General features: G+C 39.1%; 1 protein-coding gene across 3 annotated transcripts in view; it reads left to right on the forward strand.

Moving 5' to 3' along the window:
• The window catches only part of sema3c (sema domain, immunoglobulin domain (Ig), short basic domain, secreted, (semaphorin) 3C), a 70344-nt gene that overhangs the window by 22082 nt on the left and 26065 nt on the right, over positions 1-22197 (forward strand). For all 3 annotated transcript variants that reach the window (XM_032589336.1, XM_032589334.1, XM_032589335.1), the window contains 3 exons: positions 3352-3523; positions 17112-17272; positions 17817-17879. In XM_032589336.1, the coding sequence (XP_032445227.1) occupies positions 3433-3523; positions 17112-17272; positions 17817-17879 (315 nt within the window). In that variant the 5' untranslated portion in view covers positions 3352-3432. The remainder of the gene's footprint in view (positions 1-3351; positions 3524-17111; positions 17273-17816; positions 17880-22197) is intronic.

Consider the following 22197-nt stretch of genomic DNA (forward strand, 5'->3'; position numbering starts at 1 on the left):
GGTGATGCACCTTTTATCGGCGGTGCCTTCGGGGCGGATGGGACCTCATTCGTGCCTGCTGATGTGAGTGAGGGGAAAGTGTCTGAACTGGAGTCGGCAGGATGTCACAGAACGCTCGGGGAGATGAACTCCCACCATGATGAGTTCAGCAGCTGTGAGGCCAACATTTCAATGCCAGACGCTCTCGCTGGGAGATCACCGTCTCTCTGAGCAAGCAGGGAGTGGTAGGTGTCAGGGCTCGACAGTTCAGAGGATCGCTTTGCGTAAAATATCTCAAATAAACGCCTTTCACTGCAAAAACACAATCTGGTTTCAAGTGCAAACATAAAGTAAGACAAAACTAACTTATAAGTAACTTTTCAGCAAGATGTAGTCAATAATTCTTTAATATTGATGAAAACATACTTGTCCACTGGCAGTTATTTTACTTATAACACAGTTTTACCATATTATAAGTGGAACCAGTACTTTTCATCAATGCTGAGGAACTGACTCAAAACAAGTTCCTATATCGTGTACGTTAGTTTTGTCTTATTTCAAGTGAACTTAAAGATTTGCACTAAAAACGAGACAAGTAATGAGAAAACATTCAGAAACACAAAATCTAAAGGATTTTTAGTCTAGTTTTTTGTGTAACTAACTTACAAGTCTCAGCAATATATAGGAAATTGTTTTAAGTCAATTCTTTAATATTGATGGAAAAGTACTACTAAAATAATTGCCAGTGGAGTTAGTATGTTTTCATAAATATTAAAGAATTATTGACTATATCTTAGTTTTGTCTCATTTCAGATATTTGTACTAAAAACTAGTCTAAAAATACTTGGTGGGGTTTTGTTTTGTTGTGTTTTTGCAGTGTTTGCCCATTATTAGCAGAGTTAAGCCCGTTTTGATGCTGTTTGAAGACGCAGGTTTTATCCTCCAGATGGGTCCAGGATGTGGATGCTGTTGCATTGTTTCGATGCTGCGTGCCTGAAAGGAATGTGGGGGTAAATCCTGGTGGCTCACTGCATGTCTGCTTTGTTTTCCATACTGTCACTGTTATTCTTGGGGATCCTGCTCCCCATTATAATATATGAAACTTTATTTGGGGGTTTTGCTTTACTTTGGTGTTTGGTTTCTCCCATTTGCCCAGCTCAACTTTGGTTATCTGTCACAGCTGCATCGTGTTTCCAATCAACCACCTGCTCTTGATTCATCCTGTCCCCTATTTAATTTTCTCAGTTTCTCTGCTGAGTTTCACTGTTGCTCCTTTCGATGTATTCTGTAAGTCTCTGCACACTGGAAAAGCACAAAATCTTACCAATTATATTTTAGTCAAAAAATCTTATTGCACTTGAAATAAGACAAAATTAACTCACTTTTCAGTAACTTTTCAGCAAGGATATGTCCTTAATATTTATATATTTATCTTAAAATCATAATACAGCAACCAATGATGATAATTATGGCCATTTTGATAACTTTGGTAAATTAAAGTATTGCTGGTAGAGTGCATTTTTATAAAAACCGTCTCATTTCACAGTAAAATGCATAAACAAAAATGGCTTAGTTTTGGGGCAGGGCTAAGCTGTGGGTTGGGGTAGGTATTCGGTGTGTGTGTGTGTTGGTGTGTGTGTGGGGGTGTGCGTGTGGGTGTGTGGGTGTGTGTGTAGCTGCGCTGCAAGCCCTGCAGCAGTTTTAATGCGCCCCGTGCTGCTTCACTGCTCTCAAGTTGAGCCAAAAGGATCTCATTCCTCATCAGTTTTCCATATGTTGCACCTGAACAGTTAAACTCCACTCCGGCTCTCCATCAATCATCATTCACTTCACTACGCAAACACACGCCTCAAGCTATTTGTTTACAACACCCCCAAACTAAAATTTTCAGTGCAATCATGTACCTTTCTTTTCTCGTGTCATTATTTTTTTACCACACATTCATAAGTCATGAGATCAGAGACTCAGACTGCGGTAAATAATGCATATTTCTTGTATTTTTGCATGCAGGAAGGTCACTGGTGCAGTGTGGGTTTGTACAACACAGGTGCTGCAGCAGCTAGCTGGAGTGCACAAAGCAGGCGATTCTTTCTGCGACTCCAGAGTTATGCCCTGCAAGAGATAACGGCCCACAGCGCAGAGCAGTTCCTGCATCCATCAATAATTGAGCTGCTCTTGTCCAGTTATGGAGAAGGAACAAGTGGCAGCTGGAGCGCTTCTTCAGCTGTTTTTCTTGTTTGTGTAGATTTGCCTCATCCATATTTAACAGAGGTACATTTGGAACAGGGTAAAGTCAGTGACATGATGTTCTGCTCTGAGTTTTTGGTTAAATTTGTCTGTCCAGTACACACCAGGAACGGTTAAAATGGTCAGTTTACTATAAATGTCTCTGATTTGTTTTGTTTTATCGGCCGTTTGCTGTTCCAAGACACTCTGGTTGAACCAGCGGTCAGGAACCTTTCTTCCCCCTGAAACGTCTAAATAGACTTTCTCTAGAGCTGACCCTTGACCCTTTTAGAAAGTACACTTTATAAAAATATACAACAGTTTAATGGCAAACTCTGCTAGAAATTTCTATTTAAAAACAGAAACATGAAGATGTTGACAGAAGTTTGTCTTTGCTTTATATTGGTTTTTCCCACTCATCTTTGCAGATTTCTTTATTACTATTAAGTCACATTGAAATAATACCAAGTATTTCAACCTGTTTTACAGTAGGCCTGGATTTTTATTCTTATTTTGTGGCTATTTTAGTTCAATGAACACCCAAAGCCATAGAAAGGGCTTTGGAACCGTTTCTGAGTAAATAAATGTCATTGAATTTCTTTTGTTTGGATTCTTTATATTGGTTTTGTAGTTCTGCTGCTTCATGTCGTTAGTCAGATTCTGTTTATTTCTTGATGGCTGGAAATAGTCATTGAAGCAAAAAAGTGTTGATTAGAGTTAATTTATGATTTATTATTTGGGGGAAATAAATTTTCAACTGCTATTAGATGTTTTGGATTGACTTTTTTGTTCATAAGTAAAATATTAAGAATTTAGTTACTCATTTGAAGACCTTAAAACATGTTAGAAAAGCCAATCTAAGGACTAAATAATTTTTATTATGTTCTGTTTATATTAGTTGTATTTATTTGAAAGAAAACGTCAGACTTGTATGCTTATTGCTTATACAATTAAATCAGTCATTCATGCAGACATTCGCACACTTTATTTCATATTGTTTAAGAAAAACTAGAAAAAAAATATTTTTGCCGCAATTGGTGCTATATAAATGAACAGAAATGAGATTTTTGAGAATATTATACGTAATCTCTGCGTAGTTGAATCATTTTCTCAGACTTGTTGTCCTCTGTGAAATTTCTCCTGCAGACCGCGGTGGCGGGTCGTTCTCTGAGAGGTGAAGGCGTCGGCAGGCCGGAGGGGTCGGCCGGGTCGCCTCTGCTGTCAGCGATGGCGTTTTCCCTCCTTGCTCTCTTCTTCCTCATCAGCTCTGTCTCCAGCCTACCTCAGCCTGTGCCAAGAGTTTTCCTGTCCTTCGGAGGTAAGAAAAATAAACTAGTTTATCATCAGCGTAGCTGTTTACCTAAGGATAAAAAAATGTCAGGTTTTAAAGTTGGTTTTCTGATCAAAGTCCTGTCTTTGACTCATGACTTAGAGGCAAACCCTGTCCTTCCTTTTGTCTTGTTGTCGGCCGAATCTACGACCTCTGAGAAAAGTGGTGCCGCTTGTCAGAACCTCCCTGAATCTGTTCGAAGTTAAGCTTTAATCACAGCTCTCTCCACTGTGGTGGGCCTCTGTACTGCTGCTGCCTCTGGTTTTGATTCTTCAGGTTTAACACAAGATTATATTCTTGAAATTTTAATGAAATTTCCTTGAAATCGGAGCATGTTGGTTTGAATCCGTCTAGATGAAAGTGTCTAACACTCGCGTCCTTTTGGAAGTGAGGAAGTAGATGTTTGATTAGCTTTCACTACTTCACTGTGGATAATCCAGAACAAAGAGGCTGTGGCTGTCAGTGAGTCAGGTTTCTGCTCCTAGTTAGCGAAGCGCTGCTGAATGAAGTTGAATCTCTCTCTATAAATTTCATGCTGTGGTTCCTCCATGCTGGACCTGCTTACTTTCTTCCATTCTGTCTTTCTTTCTTTTCCCTCCATGCTTTCAGGCTGCTCTGCTTATGTTTTCATTCCAAATGTAAGCCAGCCTCATGTCTAACACCAGGAAGCAGCTCATAGCTTGTCCTAGAAGTTTAATACAACAGAGAATTTGAAGCAAATGACAGAAAACAAAGCATATACAAAGCACTGCAAACGTTTTTATACAGTTTTTCCAACATCTGGAGACTGATATTTTGTCAAATTTTCTTATCTCATACTCATTCAGATTTGATAGAGGTCATCTATTAACATAACTTTTTAACTTAGATTTCAGTTTGTGCTTGACTAGATTATTTAAACTCATGATCTAAAACAGGGGAGTCAAACTCATTTTTGTTTTGGGTCAAATCAAGATCATGAATGCTCTTAAAGGGCCGGTTGTGCCAGGATGTATTGATGAAACCAGTTCACAAACTGTTAAAATATCAATATTTAAAACTAAATAATATGGTTGAACATTTTTTCAGTCCCTCAAGGACTTCGTGATGCTTTTTTTTTTTTTTTTTGCAATAAAAATCAAAGTGTTTGTGGTACTAATTTGTGATATTTGTGCTTCTTTATGTTGGTAAATGTGACTTTTTATTACTCACTGCATAGATCATGGACTAACCAGGCAGCTGTTTAGTACAAATAGGAACGTTTTTGAGACTGTTTGAGAAAAATCTGCAATAAACTCCCAATTCTGAATTCGCTCAAAAAAAGTGCAAAAAGGTGGATTAGTTGAATTTGCGTGAATTTCCACGATAATTATAAGAATTAATTATATGAAACTGGATGGACTGATTGATATAATTTGGCATAAAGAAATAAAAACTGCATTGATTTGATAACATAATATTTAAGCACACTTAGTGTTTAGTCTAGAATCTAGAGACCCACATACATGTAGAGAGTAGCTAGCAGCAGCTTGCTTGGATTTAAAGTGACAAAGACCCAAAAATGGCTCATTCTGAAAGAAGCTCAAATTAGGTAGAACTGACCAGACTAAAATCTCATTATCTCAGAATGTTTTTGTTTATAGATAGTAATGTTTTTTATAGCCCTTCATAATAATAATAGGGCACTTCAGTGTAGGTGAGTAATAGTATCTTAATCGGGTTTTCAGAGGATACAATGAACGGTTCTTTGTCATGTTCAAACTACCTATCCCCTTGACCTGTTAGCTATATTCCCTGGCCTTCATTAAATTGTTTGTTCCCTTTAATGTATAATTAGGTAATCCTTTGAATTGGAGCACAGATTAAATCACAAACAGATTGAGTACTGTTACGCTATTTTGGGAGGTAATAGATTGCATTTGTTTCTTGTTAGGGGTATCAAAAGAAAGCAGGCTGAATACAAATGCATGTTGTATTTTTCAGAACAAACATGACTGGATTGACCTACTTTCTATTGAGCTATCAATTAAAATACATTCAAGTTGTGGTTTTAATGCAACATAAAGTGTAAAAGTGGTGCTAATACTTTCCCAAAGCTTGGTACCTGCACTATTTCTGCGTCATTTGAGTCTCTGATCGACCTTTTAAAATGTCATAGCTGGTTTAGGCGGCTCAGTTTGCCTTCTGAATGTGGATTGAATTACATTTATTTTACTTACCAGTAGATAACTCATCAACAAGCTCTGCTCTTCGTTTTTAATGGTCGTGTATCTGTACAACATGTATTTCCTTGTTTTTAATTTATCAGTTGATCCTATTAGGGGAATTTTTGATGAGAGCAGCAGGGAACAAGTCAAAAGACGGATGTTTATTTAAGCTTTAAAGGCCAACATCAGGTGCGAGTTTACATTCCTGCTTTGATTTAGCTCATCGGGGGAAGAACCAGGGGATGCTGCTTTGTTTTGGAGTCAGAAATCATCGCAGAGGCGAAGGAAGGAGTTTGGCAAGGTGGAGCACCATATGTAGAGAGACCCCTAGGGATGAAGGAGGAGGTTCATTTCTTAGACAAACATTGGAGGGAGTAATTCGGTGAGATTTTGAGTGTCGGACTGGGAAAGTGTTAGGTGGGAGGCGACGGTGGTTTGGCACCTGCTGCGAGTTAAAAGGGTCAACGATTTGACGGGATTCCTGAAATCCCACATGAGATCTGTTCATTTTTTCAAGCCGGAACAAACTAATCCGAGAAAATAAATCTATACTGTGGACCTTAAATATTCCTCTGTCATTGCTGAAACTCAATCCAGGAGTAAAAGCGGGCCAACGGGACTCCCAGCGTACCCCAACGTCCTGCAGGGAAGCTGCAGCCTCCGGCATTCCTTTCCCTCTATTGGAAGAGGCGAAAGAAAGCAGCCAAACCGCAATTAAAACCGCATAACAAACAGCGCAAAACACAGCTACCCCAAATAATAAACCATAAAGTGGTGCCTTTCTCTGCCGGGCCTCGGATAATAAACAGATCCAGCCGAGAGGCAAACCTATTTAAGGGATGCCCAGTGTGATAAAACATAATTACCCCCTTTTCCAGGGGCTTTAAATGTCACTTCTTTCTCAGCATCTATTCTGGTGTGTTTTATGACAGTTTGATGCCGTTTCTGGGGCATAATGAGCGTATAACAAGAATGTGGACATCTTAAAGAGAAATATAATTGCAGTTTTTGGAAATGAATCCAACAACTTTCAGAGTACAGTCTGCCTTTTGTAATTACGTCGCAAGTGATGCTGCAAGCTATTCTAACTTAATTAGGATTTAGGAAACACTCAATTCATTGGCGTTTATGTAGATTTTCTCAAATATTATATTCTGGTGCCATTAATAATAAATATCTGAAGTCCAAATGTGTTTTTTTGCGGGGTAGAAAAATAAAAACAGATTTATGTTCAACATTTTGACAATAAAACCAGTATTTCTTGCCACAAAAATACAACATATTACCTTTTTTAGTTACATTTATGGGGGAAAAAATGCCATTTATAACCCAGATTTAATCAAGTTTCTACTAAGCCTGTCGTAATAAACAATCAATTAATCAATTAAATCGCATTACAAATTGAAAAGAGCTTTATAATTTCCATTCTGATGTTTAAAGTTTTTGAAGGGCAAAGACTTTGTAATCCATTTTAGTTATGGTTTTGGTTGTGTGTGGTTTTTATCACTATATTACTTGAAAATTGTCTCAAATCAAAATGATCGTTTAACAGAAAAATTACTGGGACAACTCATTGTGCAGCAAAATGTGTTTTTGTGACAGGCCGGTAGTTTCTACTTGATGTTTCATATTTTCTAAGAAGTCTTTGATATTTCCCACTTTCTCCTCCACTTTTCCACTTGCCACATTTTAGCCAAACTATTCTCAATGTGCCTAAAAATCAGAGAACAGTTGAAAGAAGCTAGAGTCGGTCTAAAACATCTGCATGGTGCATCTAGGAAGTTGTTTTATGTATGAATAATTATTATTATTCATAATAATTCACAACACATGCAAGCAACAATACAGATTGTTCCCATATGTCAAACTGTAAATTGAACACAGTGGAGGAAATGAAACTCCCAGAGAAAACGTTTCATTTGATGTTTATTTGTTCTGCTACTGTATATGAAGTTGAATCAGCCGTTGCCTGAAACCTTCTGTCATCCGTCCCTCACATTGACAGATGGTTCATTGGTCTGTTTACGATCAGCATCATTTAACCTCATCAACAGTCTCACTCTGGCAAACTCTCAAATTCAATACAAAGCGAACCAGGAAACATATACAGTGTGCCTGCCAACCAGTAAAATCAGGCCAGCTGAGGACTGAGCAGGTCTGTTCTGACGTTTTTGTGGTTGATGTTGATGTTAGCATGCTGAGCTTTTTGGAGTGATTGAATAAAACGAGCTTTGTGGTTTAACGAGCGCTCGTTCGGTCCGGCGTGAACCACATGGCTTTGAAACGTGTTGGCATGGAGATCAACTCAACGTGGGAGCGGATACACCGGTTTCCTTTCATGACTCATTACTACCGCCAGTTATCCTTCATAATTCATACACAGTCGGCAGAGTCGAGTCTGGCTTCTGTCTTTCCTTCATGTAGGAATGCATGAAAGTCGGTAAATTTGACAAAAAAGTGTGTGACGGGACAGAATCCCCAATCTGATTACAATTAGATGGAAAACTCTCCACTCAGTCATTAAAAGTGTGTGTTTTTCTACAACTAAACTCTCCACTAAAATCAATTGTTTGTTAGCTTTTCATCCAAGATGTTTGACTTCTTCTCTTATGGCCATCCATCTAAAATGATTGTTAATAAACAGACAATGTGCCAAGCAATACTTTCTCAAAAATCAAAGGTAAACACCGACAGTTCTCCTAACTGCTCAGTGTGGCTTACTGCCTTTGGTTTACATAAAGCCTGCACAGTAGCTTCTTTGCCCTCTGTTTTTGAACTTAATGAAGCCTGTAAAGTAAAATCAGTGACGCTCTGTGAATACGAGGAATGTTTGGTCTTGCCAAGCTGACACACTTGAATCAAAAACCTTGAAGTGAAATGGAGCACGACCGTTTGTTGGCATATGCTCCTGTCGTAGAATGTCTTCATATCTGATTAAGTTATGCAGCATGAATGTTAATAACAATCTGCAACCACAAATCTGTCTCTGTCCCTGTTCAGTTTTAGCAGAGACTTTGACGCCTTCTGGACGACTGTGGGATTTCTGAACAGGATTGATTCGGCATGGGGGGGTTGCAGTCAGCAAAGGTCAACTTTTCAAAGGTTTTGACACACAATGGTGTGACGCAACGTTCAGTCTGTTGTGTGGCAGTACGTAAGTGACGTAGTTGCAAAAGGTCAATGCGTGACGTGTGGTCAAGTTTTTGTGAATATTTTAACACTTGTATTATTTCTAAGATACTGAAATTGTAAGATTGGTAAGTTTTAAGCTTAAACTGAGGCAGGCTACAAGATCTTGCCATATAAATTAGAGAATTCAAACAATTTCCCTTGATCAAATACTGGACGAAGAAAGTTCCACCTGGTTAAGCATTTCCTTTTTGCTCTGGCTGTCCTCTGTGGCTAATAAATTCATCAGCAGTGAAAATCCTCTGACCCGTGTCTCCTGAACGTCTTCCCTTGCTGTGACAGTCTCCACGAGAGCCTCCGTGACAGTAAAATCCCAGAGATTTACCGTCTGCTGGCCGAACGGACCAGAAGCTGATGTGTGTAGTGGAGAGGTCACCAGCTAAAAGGCCCAGTGGTTGACAGTGTGAGTTTGCCTGACTGCGAGCGGCATGGAAAGGGAAAGTCAGGTGCTAATTGGGGCATCAGGAATGCAAACTAGCTGCTGGGGCAGCATCTTGGGCTGATGGTCATCTCTAGTTTCAAAGCTTGCTGGGGAATATTAGTCATATCCTTAACAGGTTTGGCTAGCAGTGAAACCTGCCGTTGACGTTAGTGCTGGATAGCATCACTCTGCACAATGCTCTTCATTCTCATATGTGGATTTAGCATCTGCTTTGGAAACATGGATGTCAGAACTAAAGCATTTGCTCCAGACACATGATTCCCATTATAAATGTCTGCATATAAATAATTGTCAGACAACAGCCATGGAATTGATAGAGTCAGTTGATAGTAAGCTTATGCCGTCTGAGTGAGCTCTGGCTTCTGACATTACTGCACATTTATGCACGCTGGCTGAATTTTAAGTGCTGAGAATGTACAACATGCCTGTTGGACAGACAATCGGACGACGCTGTCAGCCAATGCCACACAACTTGGGTGGTCGACACCTTAGCTTTCCCTTTGCTGCATAAATACTGCAGCAGTTATTACAGTGTACCGCCAGGGCAAGTCTCAAACAGGAGGCGATGGCCAAAGGTTCTGGCTGCGCTCATTTTTCATCGTAACAAGCTGCCCGCCAGTTGCCTGGACACAGACTTTTATTGGCGCAGTAGGTGTAGTGGTCTGCACTTCTTTTCCATAAGTGCAGCCATCCAGAAGTGAACCGAAGAGCTCTTAAACCATCAGGTCAGACAAAGAGCAACAGTATTTGGAACCAAGTCTCAAGCTCTCATTGTCTTATGTGGAGAGAGGAATTGCAGTGGGGTGGTATAAGCTCCTTTACCATTTGGTGAATGGGGATTCTCCCACCAGCTGCCCCTAACAACCACATAACAGGTACCACTTCAAGTATATGAAGAACAAGCCTAATTAGCTTAGAGTTAATATATGCATGCAGGCCTTTGAGGCGGGAAGGCATCTGATGAAGACCAAATTTACTAAGGACACTCAAAGTGGTCTGCATAGGGATCCTTTACTGTTTTTAACTATCCAAAAAAGCTAACACTAGCTCCCTTTTCATTATGAATGTGCGCTTTTCCTTTTGTTTACTGCTAATGTTGAAAAAACACAATTTCACAATTGCAGTGTTTCCGTTAATTAAGAAATTAAAATAAATAAAAAAAACCATGTGAATAAGCTTGGTTTATGGTAAGTCATGAAAAACCATTGCAGCGGTGGATGTAAGCAGTTTCATGAGATATATTACATTAAATAAATGCACTAAGTTATTCAAGAACGTATCTTATTTTTACACACCATTACAGTATGCGGCAGCGTTTGGGGGAAATTGTAGTCTGCGATTTTACAGAAGAACTCTGAATTCAACACGTTTGATACCATTTTTAGAAACTGTTTGATGCTGTAAGAGTTCCTGTCCGATAAAACAATAATCCTACTTCTTCCTGTCATCTTGTCCGTTTCGCCAGTAGTAAAACATCCAGCTGTTGATTATTTTCCCAAAACAAGACTTTTGTGGAAATTGGTGTGCTTCCACACTTTGAAATGGGCATTAACCAGAGTTTTAAAAAATTAGCTCCAAAATTTTCTACTATCCGTACAACTTAATCCATTTTGATGATCTAATCAATTTAAAAATACTTGTGTGTCCCGATGAGAAATTGAATGTTGTGGAGAGGAAGAATCTCAAACTATAGCTGTTCCCTTTTCATGAAGAAAAACACTGAAACATCAAGTTTTACACTAATAATTATGTCCCTTCTTGTTGCAAACCAAAAGATTCCTTTAATGCTGAAGTGACACCAACTCACTCATTTGGGCCTGGCTGCCAAAATTTCCAGACCCACATTTGCATCGCCCATGAAGATCCCACATATTTTCCAGCCGCTGTGAATCTCTAATATTTTACAATGCTACATTACAACAAACCACTGTTTCTTTGGGGATCTCAAGCCAGAACCATGGCAGCCTTGTTTACTGCTCTCGAACTCTGTTATTTGATCATGCAAGCAATTTTTGGAGCCAGGCCTGACAGGACACACTGAAAGGAGCCTCTTTGTGGCTGTTGCATTTCCTCACTTGGATATCATGTATAATCGCAAAGAGAAAAAGCCGAGAAGTGAGCGCTGAAGTCTCTTCTGCACTTAATTGTTGCCATACAAACAGGCACATAATGACAGGTCCCCTCCTTGTTAGAGCCACATGTTTTGGTTTTGCATCCCATGCTTTTTCACCACAGTCTTGTAACAAAAAGAAAAGAATGCTCCTTTTTAAGTCTGTGGGATGCCAAGTTTGTTGCCACTGTTGGCCAGTTCACTCTTCCACCCAGAGAATGTTTCCTTCACAATTTACAAAAAGATGGAGTTGTTTTTGATGTTCTTACTTCATGCATTTGATGAGAAAATGTTCACTTTAGTTATCTGACTGAGAGGTTGTGACTTATTTTGGACCTTTCACCCCACGTCAGGTCACAGAGAGCTGAAACTTGACTTGGTTTTAGAATAAAGACTTGACTCTTGACTTTGATGCATCTCTGAAAGACTCAAGACCCGACTTAGACTTTACTTAGACTTAAAACTTGATTTAGTGTTTTTTCTGAAAGAAATTAGGTTTGACTTGAACTTGTAGTGAAAGACTTGTACCTTGACTAGGACTTGCCATTTAAAACTTAGAATTTGGATGTATTCCTCAAAGACTTGAGAGTTAGCTTGGACTTGTCTCTCTGTTTTTTGAGAGAAAACGCCAAGTCAAGTTTAAAATCTGAGACTTGACTTGGACTTTGATTTAAATACTTGAGACTTCTCTTGTATTTGACCCTAAAAACCTTGAGTCTTGACTTTGCAAAATGACTTGTGAGCGTCTCTGGCTAAGATAACATGCCAAAGGTGGCTTAAAATTGCAGCTCTCTGATAATTTAGGCAATTAAACAGTATATTCAACAGTTAACTGTCCCTTTAAGCCCTTGTGATCTGATGGTGCCTACCAACAAGTGAGCAGTAAATTCTGATATGACCTCATCTGCAGCTGAAACAGCAATCTGTTGTTTAAAATTGTATGACCTCTGCAGTATCTTGGCGAAACAAAAGGCTTTTGTGGAGCTTCAACTCAGCTGAACTCTCAATTCGCCCGTCACCAACTTGCCCTTTTCTGCTAACTGCACTGTCCACCATGCTGGTCCGATCGGATTACATCACAACCGGTCTGCCATGGATCCAATAGGATATTATGGGTCAATGCTCGTAATCAAAGGCAAGACACAGGAGACTGCTCTGAGGTCCGTAGAGAGGTACAAGGCCCACCTGCCAGCATGCATAATACAAAACCCACCAGCTGTCAACCTTCAGCCTTGCTTTTTCTCTTCTTTTCCTTTTTTCTCACTCCATTTTCATCGATTTTACTTTTTTTTTTTTACAGGAAATTAGCTCAAGAGTGTAATTTTATTGTCACCATCCTCTGTTAATCCACAGCTAACAAAACAATTTGTTAGCTGTGACAATTTACAAGACAGTTTACAGCAATACCCCGTTAATGATCTCTCACTTTTGACGGTCTTTCCTCTAGGGAGTGACTTCAACACTGAGGAATGCAAATAAACCAAACTAACGAGCAACATGTACTCCTGAAAATTCCTTTTATTCCCAAACACGCAGTATAAATAAAAACTCTACAGCTTTTTTAAACGCAGCATTCAGGAAATCTAATTTTAAAAAAACTGCTACAACGAGGTCTTGGGGTGCAATTGGACCCCAACAGCTGGCCAGATCAGTCAGACTCAGACCGAGGTTATGAGCTGGCAGATATTCTGTAAACAGGCGGATTGGGTGTACTGTGCGACTCTGGAAAGTCTTGGTTGTTTACAGCGGCCCCCTGTCTCTCCGTCAGAGCAGGTGCTCCATCTGGCAAGCTGAACCTTTGGTGCTGGAGTACAATGCTGCAGCAGTAGAAGTGACTCATGTGTTTGCACGAGGCTGTAGGAAAAGAGATACCAGATCCGACGGTATGCAGACTCTGCAGGGTTTCCGTTTGGCTCTTTTTGAGCGTACACACCCCTGCTGCATCTCATCCCAGAGTCACGCTGAACTGGCCTTCCACTCTCACAAGAGAGCATAAAGTCTCTGATTTCCCCCCTCAATGAGAAAACAAAACAGACTTCACCATAATGTTGAGAAGTCACCACACCCCTGCAAAAACCATTTGTTACCCTGGTGGAATGTTCTGGACCGGTTCTGTCTGTTTTACATGAAATGATCTTTGTCTGGCTCAAGTTATTGCTTAACATTGTTTTCGGTGGGGAAAACGATAACCTAGAAGTTAATTTTCTGCTCAGGGACTGCAGATGGAAGCTATCTTAAGGTAAACATGGTGCAAAGCATCTTTTATTGATATTTTCACACATTGTCTCTGCTTTAAATGAACTAAACTGAACTGCATGAAACTTTCTTGACCGTTTTTTTTGCTTTGTTTTTAAAGAGTTCTTGAACTCTTAAGTAAATGTTGATTAAAACATGGCCAGCATGTCGCTCTGATATGATAATCAATTAAAAAGAATGTAGCCTGTTGACACAAAAACGAAAAACAAATCTCAATTTTAAACAAACAAAAAACAATAGTTACCCCTATGAGCTGCAAAAATTTTGTTATCTCTCTCTCTTTTTTTTTTTTTTATCAAACTTTGAAATGTACAAGCCAGCAGGAAAACAGCAACCCCATCCTGATACCCCCAGCAGAGCCCCGCCCGTTACCTAGCAACCCAACCTGAGCTCCACCATGTTAGGTGAGCTGGTTTTATCACTGGCTGCTAGAAAAGGCAAAAGTTTTGTTGTTGACTTACCTTTCAGAAACCACTTGATGCAATCATGTTGGTTGTGCAGGAGGCCCCACTTATGCTTTTCAAAGATGTACAGTTGCATAACTACGCATGTGTTTGCAGCCATTTTCATGTGCGAGTGTAAACTCTGAGTTGGGGAGTGCGGCCTGGAGTTTATTTGCAATATATGTACATTTACAGCTCTGGAAGAAATTAAGAGACCGCTACATTGAAAACCTCCTGGTTATTCCACCAAATATAGATTTCTGAACTCTTCTTGAGTTAAAACATTAGTGTTGTTGTTTCTAAATGAATATGAACTTTTCTTTGCATTATGTGAGGTCTGAAAGCAATGCATCTTTTTCAGTGTTTTGACCATTTCTCATTTTCTGCAAATAAGAGACATGTTGTCACAAGTCCATAGAATAAAAAAAAACAAAACAATGTTAATTTTTTTTTCAAACATGTACCTATAAAAAGTAAAATCAAAGAAACAGAGATCATTTTGAGTGGTCTCTTAATTTTTTCCAGAGTTTTACACATATAACGGCTACTTTTTTCAGTATATTTTCCTTTTGTTGACTCTGTAAGAATGAACGTTCAATTTCTGACTATTCTTTTCTGTAAGACTGCCTTTGAGCTCAAGATGAGGCGATTTACCTAAAACACAGCTGAAGTGGGGAGTGAAGAGCCGTGGGAAAGGTTCTTGTTCCTGAAGAGGTTAACTTGCCTTTATGTAAAGTTAAACACTTCAAGCCTTACGTTGCGACCACGCCAACCGACAGCCCCTGATGGGAGTGAAAAAAAGCCACTTTACCAAAAGAGAAAAGGCCGAAACCTCAAAAGCATATGGCACACAATCAGGAAAATGTGACTTTAGCTTAAGGGATTGTGGCAAAGCACAACCAACCTGTTTTGTTGATTAGAGGAGGGAATACAAAGAGCGCTTGGAAAGGGTCAATACAGGAGAGGAAACAGAGGGTGTAGATCTACATTGCCACCCCCAGCCTTCGCTCTCAGAGCAGATTGAAAAAGTGATAAATATGCATGAGTTTGGCTTCAATAGTGAAGGCCTTTGATGGCATGGTTAGGAATTTTCTATCTCTGGAGCAAACAGGCTGAAAATAACTGTCTGAGACCGTTTATGGTGGGTGTGTGAACCGTTCAACGAGTGACAAACTTTTAACAAACCATGTAATCACGACTTCCCTTTAATTCAATCAGTGAAGCTAAAGTCATTCACCAGTATGTTGCTCATTGACAAGTTTCAGGCTTCCTGATGAACTTCTTCCATCTGGAACTTTTTTGTGTGCAACTGAGCTTTCGTGTCAAAGAAAGTGTCTTTAAAAACAAGTCTGTGCCAATTGATGACTCCAATTTGTACCCATTTCTTCTATTCCAACTTCCATTTTACAAACAAACCATTTTTATTTCCATTTACTGAAACCATGTTCATGTTTTTGTAATAAATTATGCACATTGTTTATGGAAGAAATCATAAAAAGGGTCAAATCTCCTGGTAATTTCACTGAAACTCTGAATAGTTTTACATTTTTCCTTTTCATTCATTCATTCAAGCGACCCACATGACGTCACACAGCAGCGCACTGTTTACCGAAGTAATTATGTCAACTGTGGATCGATTTTAAAGTTTACTCACCAATGAGAGATGACAGTTTCATATCTGGTCAGTTTCGTCACAAGATCTTAACAAGACGAAGGAAGCTAATAAAAAGAAAACACAACCAACGGCAGCAACTTTTTGTGGAGCATTGACTGTAATTTCTGTAGAGAAGTCTGGATGTGTTGTCGGAGTGAAGAGTCATCTGATTGCGACGTAATGCAATATAATGATACAGACGACTTTCATAAATTCATAATCTTAATTTCCAGACATTTTGTACATTCTGGTGTATCGTGTTGGGTTTCTTCTGGTGCAGAAGCTGCAGTTGCTTTGAAAATAATCAGATGCTCCTCCAAATTAGTGCCACATATGGAAGTGGCACAGATAAAAAATTTTTGAGAGTCGAGTAGCTTGGAATTGGGTCGTTCAGACATGAAAATATCTGATTTTGGTCAATTTTCCTGCTGCCTTACATGCCGGCTGCTGGAATAGAAAGAGACTACTGCATGGGATAAAGTGGATCCAGAAAAACAATTCACTGACCGAGTTCGCTGCAGCTGATGGGTTAGAAGAAGGCCTCTGAACCACATGTTTAGTTTCAGGAACACAACATAACTTACTTGAATATGAGGCGTCTTATCCCGATCTTCCCTGGTCAGCAATCTTTCGGAGGATTCCCTAAAATAATCTGGAGAAGGTCTGGATTTCCTTCCTATACCCCACGAACCAGTGATAAAACATTGTCAAGAAATCTGTCCCTTCTATATGTACTCTCTTTTTTAGTTTTTGCTTTCCTTTCACATTTGAAACTTGCCTAAACCCTTCGACTCAACTTTTCCCTCACTCAGCAGCAGCTTAAGGGATAATAAAGCTGCTGTTTTATTTCTTTCGCCTCAGATTCAACTTGGCTTTGAACTTGTTTGAGCTTCGTCTTGACTTTATCTCCAACCGTAGACTTTATCTAGTCTAGGAATCACCTTAAGTGGTCATGACTACAGCCTTGTCTGCGTCAAGAATGCTCCCTGCTTCATGTGTTTCTTGTATTCAGAAGAGATTAGGTTTTTACTTGAGCTTGACGGAAGAAAAAAGGTTTGCTTTTATATCACTACTGACTTCTTGGTACTAAATTGTTGATGGAGTGAGTGCTTTAGTTGCAGTTTGTCTTTGCGCCAAGTCAATATCTAGTGGCATCTGTAGTTTTTCCTGTTTTAAGACGTATTTAAAGAACAGCTGCCAAATCCTGAAAGCTGTTTATTAGGAATTTACCTCAGTAGCTCCTTTTATCTCGGTTTATTTGAATATTTCGTTTTACATTGTCTTTGTTCCTTGCAGATCTGAAGGGATCGCAGTCGTTTGAACACTTCAGTATATCTGACAAGGCCATGGACTACAGGATCCTGCACATGGATGAGGACCAGGACAGGATGTATGTGGGCTGCAAGGACCATGTTCTCTCCATGGACCTCAACAACATCACCCATGGCACACTTAAGGTCAGCAGATGGTTTGAGTTAACACTCGAGGAAAACCGCTTCCTCTTCTGCAGTCCATAGCTTTCCTTCTTATTACCCCAAAAACAAGATTCAAAACCAGGAAAAAAACTATTTGCTGCAATTGCTGCTGATTATAATAATTGCTGATTATATGCAAATTGCCTTATATTTGCCACAATCAGTGCAATTTTAGGGTTATTTGGAAAAGCTATGAAACTGCCAAAGTGCTCATATAGCAAATTGTGAATGCAGTGAAGGAATTATCTTCTGTGTAATTGACAGGCATGAAGTGGATAAACAGATGGGAAAGCATTTGGTTTTCCCCTGAGAGCCCCACGCTGCATCCACTTCTTTTCCTGCAGTAAATTGCATGATATATTCATTTTTGCTTGACTTTTAAACCCCTTTCCGGCGTTACAAACACATTCTCTGTAGATGAAAGCCGTCATTACTCTCACTGAGTTATGAAAATGCATTATTTTAAAACCATCAATTGTGTTTTTATTTCACAATCTAATGTGTGGCTGTGTTTTTTCACCTACAGTTGTTTTGGCCTGCATCTACAAGCAAAATACAAGAATGTCAAATGGCAGGAAAGGACTCTACAGTAAGTACCTCATGTTTAACTTTTTGGTTTTTAGGTTTGACAATATGAAGTGATAACAAATGCAACAAATCAGAGAGAAAGATTGAGATTAACTCGTGCAAAAATCTACATTTTTCACTTTTAACACTTTATCAAAGGTTAGTTAGGTTTAAGGTTTTGATATAAACTGTATACAGATGCATTATTAAGAAACTGCCACATTTTGTTTTGCGCCTTTGATAAGCATTTGTGATATCTTACAATAAATTCTGAATTTTACTTTTTTTTCTGAGAATGTTTGGTTATTTATTTGACACAGACTTAAAATTCAAAGGGAAAAACATCCGATTTTTTTTAAAAAAAAGTGAGAAATTTGATAAAAATTCAGAATTTTGAGATTAAATTCAGAACTCTGATTTTAATTTTGACTTTTTTATGTCAATACCCAAACATTTTTGTGAGAATGTTTGGTTATTTTTTTGGATTTTGACACAGATTGATGCAGAAGTAGAACTCTGGGTAAAAAAAAGTAAAAATTTTGAGGGGAAAAAAGTCTTAAGTATTTATTTTTTTCTTCAGTTGCCCTAATCCTCCTCCATACAAATAATGGCCAACACTGAGGCTGTCACTAGAATATTAACTTTATTTTTCCAGCACTGATTTTAAAGCCTTTGTGTTTCTCTGGCACGATGGCCAAGATCAAAATCAAAGCTTTTGTCACCTGTTCCCAAATCTGTTCTCCCAAAATAAAGCCTCCCCACCCTGAGGGATTCTTCTCCAGCATCTGTTAGCTTGTCCTAACTCCAAATACACTTGTAGCCAGCAGCAGATTTATGTCGAGGCACCAACTGGAGTCCCTGCTTGGTTCGTCTTTTAATGAGCGAGCTGGAGGTAAACTGAAAGCCTGTTGGAGTGAATATATATCAAAGGTTGTAAATTAACCAGAGCTGACTGATGGAGAGATTTCATTAGGCACCCCGGTTCTTGTTAGCTGCAACAAGATTTATAATGAAATCATCCGGCGAGCCTCAGAAGACAGATTTCTCCTCTGCATCTGTTCTCCTCTAATTGGATTCTCCTCAAATGAGTGCAGCAGAGAGGCTGACGGGGGGATAAACAGAAACAACGGTTTAGCTAAAAGAAACACACATTTTAAACCAATTTAATAAAGCAAACGAAAGCTTAACTTGCACAGCCAGGATGTCATTTGCTGTTTCAAAAATAGAGGGAGAACAGCTTCCAGTAAGTGAGTCGTTTGTGAGTAATCGCATGTGTGCTGCTGACACGCTCTCTCAAATATTCGGGTGAGCCATCTCCACCCAGAGCCCCCTTTTCCTCTGTCAGTTTCACTTTCTACTAGTTGCATTTTCTGTTTGACTATAATTCCTGCCTTCTTTGTTCACTTTTCCTGTTACTGTTGCTGTTTTTTAGCTTCTTTCACTGCCGTATGTTTCATTTTCTCCCACCCACGGTCGACTGCCTCAAAGAGTCTTTTTGTTGTTTGTTCAACTTAAATCCCACTTCCTATCTCTGTAGTGCTGCGGAAAAAGGTTTCTTATCTTTCAGATATCAAAAATAAGGCAAAAATAACTTGAATAAACACACAAAAAAATCTGTTTTTAAATGATGATTTCACTTATTAATGGAAAAAATGCAATCTAAACCAACCTGACCATGTGGGGAAAACTAATTGACGCCTGAAACTAGTAACCACTTTTCTCCTTTAGTTCCAGATTTTACTGTGGAGGAATTTTATCCCGTTCCTCTTTGCAGAATTGTTTTGGGTTTTCAAGAATGAATAGGATGTTTAACCCTGCAAAACCCAGACAAGAACAAAAAATAATAAAAAACAGTCTTATCACTGGGAGTACTTTGGAGATAAAAAATTTAATAGATTTTTTTTAGTAAGGTTTTCTGAAAGTTTATTGGTTTTGTTTCTCATCTGTTCTTTAGCTCGGATCGTAATTTGTTGCTTTTCACAATATTTTACACTATTGCATGTAGATTTCTTGATTCTATAGTTCCAATAGTAATAATTTCCTGAGCATGATTTGTACAATTGAACTCAATTTTCATTAAATGTCATAAAACACAGAAAATTCATGATTTAACAAAGACACATTTATGTTTTCACGCATGGTCAGGTTGGTTTTGATCGCTTTTTTCCATTTCTATCCAAGACTTTTATGTTGTGAGATTGTTTGCAGCAGAGCAAAAATCAAAACCAGTTCCACTGTTTTTATAAATTTGCTGCTTTCTCAGAAAACCTCAAACAAAACCCGACGTGATCGCATTGAATTCAGAGCGAAGGCGCTCGGGGTCATGAGGGAAACACGAGAGGAAAGTAAAACTTGATAAGGCTCCGTGCATAAACGCGGCTCTGTACTTCTGATCAGACACGACCGCAGGCTTCATGTGGTTCTGTGGAGATGAACGAGGGATGAAAGCGAAGGAAAAAGCAGGACGGACAGACAGACAGACATAAACCAAATGAGGATGAATAACAGAAATGGGCGTGAGTCGGTGAAATATTCAGTTGCAGCTCACTAATGGCTCTCGGTGGATTTCTGCGCGCTGACCAGAAATCAAGATCTGCAGCAGCTGCCAATGCTGGAGTCATGTCCAAGTTCCTGACGACTCCCTGGATTCGTGTTCTTGTCCTCCCCCACTTTGCTCCGCTCTCCTTCGCCACACGTTTTCTACAGGCTTACACTCAATTACCAACAAAGTTGATCGCTTCCACTGCTACTGAGTTTGGTGAAGAGGCCACAACCTGGTTGTGGTTTTCATGTAGCTTTATCTACGCTTAGGGAGGCATGCTATGATATTATTGGCTAAATATGCCATAATACACATTTTAAAACAAAAAAACATGACATGCAGTCACTATGAATGTGGGTTTTTCCGACTTATTTTGATAAACAGTTTAAATATGCAAGAAACTCTGTAAATGTCTGAGATGAAAGCGAGCAGAGGAAACTTTCCTCTGGTAGATGGATACAAGATATGTTTTGATGAAGTTATTTCAACCAAAAGGTGTGAGACTAGATGATTGGCTGGTAAGGATGGTCTCACTTTGGAATTTACCCATTTTGTAACCATAGAGAAGTCTAATAGCCTTCTTTCAGCCAGCTGATATGAAGTGCACAGCACCAGCTAATGGTGAGCAGCTTTACAACTCTTCAGCTTTCTCTGAAATTTCTTTTCGTAGAAGCATTAAGGAAGGATATGATCCTTTCTGGTTTTATTTTACAAAATTTACTTGTTGCATGTTTTGTGCTTCCATTTGGGTTCTACTGCTCCCAAAAACGGCCCAAGCACTTTAAAAAAAACCCAACCAGATAGTTTTTGGAAATACATTAATGTTTTATGGGGTCTGAAAAATGAGTTTTTTCAGAAACTTCCAGGATGTAGCGTCACAAATCAGCAGGCACTGCCCGTCACATAGCAACCCCAGACAGTTACCTAGCAACCCAAACTGAGCGACAGCACATTTGGTCAGCTGGTTTTACCGCTGTGTGTGCTGTACAATGGCTGCTGGAAAGGACAAATGTTTTGTTGTTGACTTGCCATCCAGAAAGCACTTGCTGCATTCTGGTAGGTTGTGCAGGAGGCTCTACTTCTGCTTTTCAAGGATAAAATCTGATTATCTAACAATAATGCTGTGCAAAAAATGTAACAAACATGTTTTGTATAGACCATAGGCCTACCTTTACCTGTTCAAGGAAGCATAATAGATCACTTTTTAAACCTTACACCCTGACGTCGGAAACAGCCTGCGGTTGTATCATTCAGGGAGTTTCGCTGATCCTCTTTTTCCACTGGCCTCAATACCACACCAGTGAGCACTGTTGGGTTTATGTTAACATGAGCGAGTCATAACAGAGATAAGGTTGAAATACTGCCTCATGCGGAATAATATTCAGGAGCAATAAATGTGCAGTGGAAATGTCGTTCACCTTGTGTTTATATCTGGAAAAACATCCAAGAAAGAGACAGAATATCTGCTCAGAGATGGCTATCTGCTTGCTTTTTGTAAAAGGAAGCAGTGGTGCTTTTGTGCTTTACTGCCATGTATGATGATGTGAATAAAAGTTCTTAGAGAAGCTCTGATGATGAAATTAATTTCGATTAAAAAAACCTTAGCAATAGCAACATTACATTATGTTAAAATCCATCTTGCCAAAGTTAAAACAAGGCCCCATTCTGAGTAACCCGAATATTTGGCAAAAACCGAGGTCTGCAGCGAATATGCTTAAATGTTTTTGAAAGAAACCCCTGAGATCATGTAGACAAGTATCTTTTTGTTTCAAAATGACAGAAAAAACTGCATTTAAAG

Source organism: Xiphophorus hellerii, chromosome 17 (genome assembly GCF_003331165.1).
Source record: "Xiphophorus hellerii strain 12219 chromosome 17, Xiphophorus_hellerii-4.1, whole genome shotgun sequence".
NCBI classification, from domain to species: domain Eukaryota; kingdom Metazoa; phylum Chordata; class Actinopteri; order Cyprinodontiformes; family Poeciliidae; genus Xiphophorus; species Xiphophorus hellerii.